General features: G+C 33.3%; 1 protein-coding gene across 1 annotated transcript; it reads left to right on the forward strand.

Moving 5' to 3' along the window:
* Window positions 1-269: 269 nt before the first annotated feature.
* LOC145271155 (uncharacterized) lies at window positions 270-3831 on the forward strand. The gene has a single exon (XM_080126690.1). The coding sequence runs from the start codon at window positions 445-447 to the stop codon at window positions 1567-1569; it is 1125 nt and encodes a 374-aa protein (XP_079982816.1). The 5' UTR covers window positions 270-444; the 3' UTR covers window positions 1570-3831.
* Window positions 3832-8964: the final 5133 nt, after the last annotated feature.

Genomic DNA, 8964 nt, shown 5'->3' on the forward strand with positions numbered 1-8964 from the left:
TGATCGTTTTGATTCTGTTTCATATGAGGGTTTCAATAAACTGTAACTCATTTGTGATTGATGATAAAAAACAATTAAATTTGTTTTATTTTTTATTATAAACTTGGTTTTACTTTATTTATATAAACATTTAAAATGTGTTTTATCTTATCATAATAAAAACAAAACTAATATGTAATTTACAAAACTAAAAATATTTTATTTCTTTTATTTTTAGTAACAGATATTCCTGCTTCATCACATATAATTTGTTTTTAACATTCTCTCAACAATTGCTCACTTGTATGAAGAAAAGCAGAAGCAACAATGTATGTTATATTCTTATGAAGCAGGTTCAGTTTCTGTAATCTTCATAAGAACCTATAAATTTAGAATTAAATACGAATGTAAAATGGCATATTAAAAACTACGTTAATCTTGTTCTCCGATCAATTTTAGTGAAACATGCAGGTGCACAGTAATGAAAAGCCACATACTTGTGAAGTGTGTGGATATTCTTGTTCTCAAAAAATCAATTTAGTGATACATATGAGAACACACACTGGGGAAAAGCCCTATTCATGTGAGGTGTGCGGATATTCTTGTTCTACAAAATCAAGTTTAGTGAGACATATGAGAACTCACTCTGGGGAAAAGCCATATTCTTGTGAAGTGTGTGCATGTGCTTTTGCTGATAAATCAACTTTAGTGAAACATGTGCGAAATCACACTGGGGACACCCCACATTGTTGTAAGCTTTGTGACTATTCTTGTTTGAAGAAATCAACCTTAGAGATACATATGAGAACTCACTCTGGTGAAAAGCCACATTCTTGTGAAGTGTGTGGATATTCTTGTTTTGAAAAATCCAAATTAGTGTCACATATCAGGACGCATACTGGCGAAAAACCATATTCTTGTGAAGTTTGTGGATATTCTTGTTCTTTAAAATCAAATTTAGTGTCACATATGAGAACACACACTGGCGAAAAACCACATTCTTGTGAAGTGTGTGAATATTCTTGCGCTACCAAATCAAAATTAGTGAGACATATGAGAACTCACACTGGAGAAAAGCCATATTCTTGTGAAGTTTGTAGATATTGTTTTGCTACTAAATCAACGTTAGCAACACATATGCGAACGCACACCCTCGAGAAGCCACATTCTTGTGAAGTTTGTGGATATTCTTGTTCTGAAAAATCACATTTAGTGATTCATATGCGAACTCACACTGGGGAAAAGCCATATTCTTGTGAAGTGTGTGGATATTCTTGTTCTACTAAGTCAACATTAGTTATACATATCAGAACACACACCGGGGAAAAGCCACATTTTTGTGAAGTTTGTGGATATTCTTGTTCTAGAAAATCACATTTAGTGAAACATATGCGAACTCACACTGGCGAAAAGCCATATATTTGTGAAGTATGTGAATATTCTTGTTCTGAAAAATCAGGGTTAGTTAGGCATATGAGAACGCACACTGGCGAAAAACCACATTTTTGTGAAATTTGTGGATATTCTTGTTGTGAAAAATCAAATTTAGTGAAACATATGCGAACTCACACTGGCAAAAAGAGAACTTAAATGACTACTAGACACTGTGTTAATAATCTTGTTCTGATAAATCAACGTTAGAGAATATGAGAACGCACTCCAGAGAACTTGAATACCTACTAGACATTCTCGAGTGTCTAAGGGCTCTCTGTAAGGTGTGTAAGAACAATCTGGCATGAGGATACTTTTCCGCAGAAGTAAACAAAATATTCAAAATCACATAGTATCCACAGCCCAAATAAGATCTCCTCACTACGGCTACCCCACAGTTTTTCCGAGGAATGGTGCACCTACTCCATGTGATATTACCTCAAGTAATAGCACGGAGCTGGATACTCTACCAGACAAAATAAATTCTTGTCCTGGAATCCAGTAAGACCATAAGACGAACATGAAATATATACTACAACATATAAAAATGGTTAATTGGGGAGAGGAAAATTATGTTCACACTTTCTTTACTAACTCAGTGTTTGAGAGACAAAGAACTTTAACAGAACATTCAAATATCTATTTATAGACTTCAAGTGTTAGCCCCAGGTTGTGGGCCCCTTGATTTCTGAGAACTTTGACTGAAGTAAAATAAAACAAAAGCAAAAAGCCATATTCTTGTGAAGTGTGTGAATAGTCTTGTTCTGAAAAATCAACGCACTCTACAGAACTTTAATGCCTACTTTTTCCATAGAAGTAAACCCTGACCAAATATTCAAAATCACATAGTAGTCGCTACCCAAATAATATCTCCTCACTATGGCAAACTTACATTAGATTTACGGGGAATGGTGCACTTTCTCCAAGTGATGTTACCTCAAGTAATAGCACGAAGCTGGATACTCCAGCAGACTAGAAAATGTCTTGTCCTGTAAGACCAAGAGACCAAAATGAAAGATATACTACTACGTATGAAAATGGTTAATTGGTGAGAGGAAAATTATGTTCTCAATTTCTTTACTAACTCAGTGTTTGAGAGATAAAAAACTTAAATGAAACATTCAAATATCTATGTATCTCATATAGGGTTCAAGTATTAGCCCCAGCTCGTGGGCCTCTTGATTTCTGAGAACTTCAACCGAAGTAAGATTAAACAAAAGGGAAAACCCATATTCTTGTGAAGTTTGTGAATAATTTCCAGAACCACACCACCAGTCTTAGTTGATCAAACTGAGCATTCTCACGTGTATGGATATTCTTGTTCTGCAAAATAACATTTCGTGACACATGAGAATTTTGTGAACTCATATGGGAACTTGCATTGAACCCATTGAACCAACTAACATATCTTTTGTATACAAAGTGGCGACTTATTAGGTTCCCATCACTATCAATGAAACTTGTTCTTTCTCAACACTTGGAGCACTACCATCACCTTCAGAATTGCACGAGGTAGATGATGAAGAAATGACATCGGATGAAGAACTTAGAACACAATTGATGAGCATGAAACTGCCAAAAATCCGAGCTTCAAGAGCGACCAAGGCAGTAATTAACACATTAATGCTGCTTCTAAAAAACATCAAATCACGGATGAGCTGAATCAAATCACATATTGTACAGGAGTGTACGTTGTCAGAAAAAGCATGCCCTCAATTTCAAAAACAATGCAAGTCTAAAGAAAATAATATACATCAGCATGGCGATGAAAGAATATCATCTGCCGGTTGTTTCCAATGTAAAAATAGAAGAGATGGAAAAAGTTGCAAAAGAACTAGAGGACAAAATAGAAGGCAAGATACAAGCACTTGCACAAAGGATCCAAGCAAAGAACAAAAAGAGCAAAATATCATAATCTCTTCAGAAGTAATGTAATGCTATTCTACAGAGACCTTATAAGAGAGAAAATCACTGTGGAAGAGTTACAAAAAAAACAAGACCTAGAAGAGTATCAGAGGCCCCTGTTTGAAGATGAGGGATATAGTGACTTAGAGATCAATTGGATCCTAGAAGAAATGAAAAATAAGCCAGAAATTCTGATAATATCTAGAATGGAAAAAGTGTGGATAAATTCCAGAATAACAACAAAAAAACTAGAACACAGATTGAAAGTACGAAAAATCTAGAATTGACAACTTTCCATTCTTTAATATTTTCATATATTTGATTTCTTAATGAATTAGACACGCATGACAAAAGTGTTATCAATTTATTAAAAACAAAAAATGCCACTTTTTTATTGAATTCTTGTAATGAACAATAAGTTTTTTTAAAGGCATTTAAACAATCCCATTCTATATGTTGTTATGAATTTCTGAATAGAATTTTTATTTATTTATTACAATCTAATAAAAAAGATATTTTGATTCCACCATGCTTTAAAATAAATGTGAATAAAATTTATGAATTTCTGATTTTAAAAAATCCTGTTAAATATTCAGTCTGATATTAGTCTTTAATTTAAAATGTATTTATTTTATGTAAAATGTTTCATTTGACATTTGGATTTCTGTCAAAATTTGTTTATTTAAGTAAAATGTTTTTGATTTCCGAGAAACTAATAATGTTTCCCATAAAGTAAATAATTTACCATAAAAACAATTTAATTCAAAGTTGGTACAAAAACTGCTTTTTCAATATTGTTTTAACATTTTATACAATTATTTTTCTGTCTATACTTACCTAGAGAATAATGTTTGATGTTTGATATTTTTTCCAATTATTAAGATTTTAGAATAGGGGCTAAAGGTTTTATAAAGTTTACATAAAATAAGAACTTATTTATATTGGCCACCATCAATTAGCAGAAACTTAATGTTGAAAAAAATCCATAATTTCTTTACAATCAACAATTATTTTACAATCTACGCAGCATAGTTTATCATCTAAGAATTGAAAATCTACTTTCTTTTTTGTTATATTTCAAAAGATTATAAACATATCTGCAAATAAAGAATTGATAAAATAATTAAAATTTTAGAGTGTGCAATCATTTAACAATATAAATTCAATGTAAAATGAACATCCACTTCGTGGTAAGTTAGTGATCAACAAGACATGTAATCGTTCGTAGTTTCTACATTTTATGTCACAGGAAAGTTGGAGAGAATGCGCGTGTCAGATTTTATTTCTTTTTGGAGGGGTTTAGAGCCGATACGTTTTTAAATAACTGTTAAACAAAAACCGATATAAGTCACCCATTCACCCTAATCACACTAATTGAAAACTGTAATCTATTCAGTGTCTTCTCGGTGAATGCTAAAAGGGGTGTTATTTTTATGTTAAATTTTTATAGGAAAGTTCATTACTTAGCATAGACATTTCTACGTTCATTAAACATAAACCTTTAATCATAAACATTTCTACGTTCATTAAACATAAACCTTTAAGCATAAACATTTCTACGTTCATTAAAGATAAACCTTTAAGCATAAACATTTCTACGTTCATTAAAGATAAACCTTTCTAAGCTCATTACTCAGCAAATTATCTTTTAAGTTCTTCATTATAAGCTTGCTCAAAAAAGGAAAGCCGGATTATTAAAATTATTACGATTTAAACGTCTCTGAAATGAGGATACTTTTATGAATATAAATAAATCTGCTAAAAATAAACTAAAAAGGGATTTAATTTTAACTCTAAATATTGAACGTCTTTTAAGTGAACTCTCATATATATATATACATATATATTCATTTCAAAAATGACAATTCCCTTTTATTAACCTCCCTTTCTTGGACTATAAGTCCATGTTTCAATTGTTTCCATTTCTTTTCTTCTTTGCTTGTTTCTTTAATTTATCACAGTTGTCAAGTTAACATGCTAAGTGGAAATGCACTTCATTGCACATAACAGAAATCATTCATACAAATAAAAGTTTGGAAACAAACAAATGCAAAAAAAACATTTTTATCAAATATCAAAACATGCAATACGTTTCATGCATTTTTTATTTTTGTATTTTTACAAGATAAAATTATGTTTTAGACAGAACATCTTCAATAGCATTCTTTATTTTTCTGTGATATGTTCAATTATAATATTCGATTCATAGAGAAGTAGACTCTATCCTGTGAGTCCTAGATTTTTATTAATCATCTTTTGTTGAAAAGTTAAATTGGAATACGATGCAAAGTTACGCTGAAATAAAAGTCAAAGGGTTGCAAGGTTGGTAGCATTGCCAAACATTCTATTTCGATAGTTTTTTTGGTAAGTTATTCATTTTTTATAGAAATGTCCAATGCTTTTGTTGATGACTTTACCATTTACTTGGGCGGGGATTTCAGCCAATTTAACATCAATTACATCGACTTGTAATTTGCTTTAGAAAAGATTAGATTCGACTTGATTCTATTGAAATGCTCACTGCCAATTTCATTCCACTTATCGTTCACAGCTATTTTAGGAAATTAGTGAGAGGACTTGATATTGACAAGAACTTTTAACCAAACCTTCGACAGAATCCTACCATGCCAAGAAATATCAACAGTTGAGTTTTTTTATTGCTAATGACAGTATCTTTTACAATAGCGTCTATATTTTGCCGAGATAGGCTTCACCTGTCCCTGACCAATAGTATAGTCGACATAATCCACTTGGCAGAATTCACGTTTGCTTAAATTTACATACAGCTTGATTTCTTCAGGCTTCAGACAAAATTGTTTAATGATGTTTAAATAATCATTGAAGTTTTGCTATACACAATTACATCGTCTATGTAAACTTCACATCCTTTAATAGTATTTTAGTAGGGAAAGCATCATTTTATGAAATTTTGCATGGGAAATGTTTTTTTCATTTAACCACTTGCTCCTATCACAACTTGTATAATATTGATTTATTAAGGGATCATGTCGTTTTCAAATCAGTTCTGATATTTGTTATTTTTTTCATTCGGGTATATTAAGGCCATACTCATCGATAATGAGATCAGTTATTTCAGGCTAGTTCCATATGCAACGTCTGGTTTAATGATTTCATATGCAACGTCATGTTTAATTTTTTCATATGCAACGTCTGGTTTAATGATTTCATATGCAACGTCTGGTTTAATGATTTCATATGCAACGTCTGGTTTAATTGTTTAATATGCAACGTTTGGTTTAATGGTTTCATGTTCAATGTCTGGTTTAATGGTTTCATATGCAACGTCTGGTTTAATGGTTTCATATGCAACGTTTGGTTTAAGGGTTTCATATGCAATGTCTGGTTTAACAGTTTCATATGCAACGTCTGGTTTAACAGTTTTGTATGGTTTAATTGTTTAATTAATTTTTTTGTATCTCTTCGCCTGTATTTCTTTCAATTAGAACTTGATCACGTTTCCTTTCACTTTTTAAAATTTATTTTACTTAAGTAAGTTTTAAGATATCAAGTGATTCCATCCTGGAGCTAACTCTCGATTCTGTTACGATTTAAATTTATATCTGAGGGCTCTTTACCAGTGTGAGTTTTCATATGTTTCACTAAATGTGATGTCTGAGAAAAAGAATGATCACATACTTTACAAGAATGTTGCTTTTCCCCAGTTCGAATTCTCAGATGTATAACTATATTTTATTTCAAAGATCAAGAATAGTCATACATTTCAAAACAATATGGTTTTCACCAGTGTGAGTTATCATATGTTTCACTAAAGTTAATTTTAAGTACAAAAATATGTACATATTTTACAAGAATATGGTTTTTCTCACTATTTTTTTCATTTTTCTTATCATTTTGTTTAAGCCAGGGATGGGGCATCCTACCAGATGCCAAACATACACCTGCTATTTTAGACACTCCGACCGAGAGATCTTTTTAAGATTCTAACCGTCCCTTTAAGTGCAATTGTTTGAATCTCCTTTGCACTTGGTTTACCTGGTATATTTGTAAGATAGTTTGTAAAATTCTTTTTCATAAGTCCGGTTGCTCCTATAATTACTGGAATGATAGAGAGCTTCTTAAGGTTCCAGTTTCTTTTCATGTCATACATAAGACCCTGGTATTTAGTAATCTTTTCCCTCTCAGCTCTGTTTAACCCAGCATCATTCGGGACACTAACTTCCACCAAGGTTGCTCCCTTTTCCTTCTTGTCCCATATTACAATGTCGGGTTTTATAGCTCCGTTTTCTAGGTATGTGGCTGTAGGGATTGCATAGTCATAGTGGATGGTATATGACTTGTTTCCGACTGTTCTTTCGGGTATATGTTCCCATGACTTCTTACTGCATTCGATATTTAACTTATTGCAGATCGTCCAGTGGAGATATTTGCATACTTCATTGTGTCGCATTGTATAGTAGCCGTCCCCTAGCAGAACCTTACAGCTAGAAATCAGGTGGCTCACACTCTCTACTTCTGTGTGGCAGAACCTGCATTTGTTGTCTTTGCTGAGACCACTCATTTTTTTAAACGCATTGGTCATCAAACCTTGATCTTGGGCAGCTATTATATACTTCTCCTGGTCATAGTGGAGCGATCCATCCTTTAGCCAGCTTATAGACCCTTCCTTATCAATATAGTCTTGGTTATATTCGTCCAGAAAATACTTGGCCCGTTGTTGGTTGGCCCATTCTTCAACTTTCTTGTCATGGAAAGCTTTAGTGTATTTCTGGCGACTTTTTCTGGCTATTTCAGTCGCAGGTATCTTTTCTGTTTCTGTCTCACTTGTAAGACAGTCTTCCCCAAAATGTTTGGCCAGTTTTGTGATGGATGTTGTTCTACTGGCTCTTGATTCCTGATGTTGGTGTACCATCTTTAGAGTTGGGTTTTTAGAGCTCATCAGATATTGTCCGGTGCTCACAATAGTTGCACGATGTTGATGGTCAATCTCCGAGAGCCCCATACCTCCTTTCCATCTGGGTAGATACATTCTAGACAGACACTGGTTTCTGTATATTACTTTATACATTGTCAGCATTTTACGTGTCTTAGTGTCTAGTCTATTTATGTCTTTTTGTGGCCAGTCGACAATACCAAAACTGTATGTTACCACTGGCATGGCTAGTTGGTTAATGGCAGTTATTTTGTTTCTGGCTGTGAGCTCTGTTTTGCATATCTTCTTGACTCGGCGTATGTACTCACTTCCAATTTTGTTTCTCATCTTGGCATGCTGGATGGTATCATTCTCTTCTATGACAAGGTATTTGTATCCTTCCTGCCCTTCTAGGTCCTTGATGGTGGTATATTCATCAAGCTGTATATTTTCAGTTTCGATCTTCTTCCCAGATTTGATGGAGCACTTGGCACATTTGTCGAGTCCAAATTTCATGCCAATATCTCTGGAGAAGTTATGTACGACTTGCAAGAGTTCATTTAAGTCGGCATCAGAACTGGCATACAGCTTGAGGTCATCCATGAAGAGCAGGTGGTTAATTCGTTTGTTTGGGTCTTGTCGGCGGTCCTGGCTTAGATTGTAAGCACATTTGTTTTTGTTTAAAAGTTTGCTTAACGGATCTATTGCCAAGCAGAAGAGTAAAGGGGATAAACTATCTCCTTGGAAGATTCCTCGCC

Source organism: Euprymna scolopes, chromosome 46 (genome assembly GCF_053919585.1).
Source record: "Euprymna scolopes isolate OS-2025 chromosome 46, ASM5391958v1, whole genome shotgun sequence".
NCBI classification, from domain to species: domain Eukaryota; kingdom Metazoa; phylum Mollusca; class Cephalopoda; order Sepiida; family Sepiolidae; genus Euprymna; species Euprymna scolopes.

Bases quoted from the DNA above. Each gene is read 5' to 3' on its own strand.
- LOC145271155 (XM_080126690.1), top strand. From the start codon at position 445: ATGCAGGTGCACAGTAATGAAAAGCCACATACTTGTGAAGTGTGTGGA.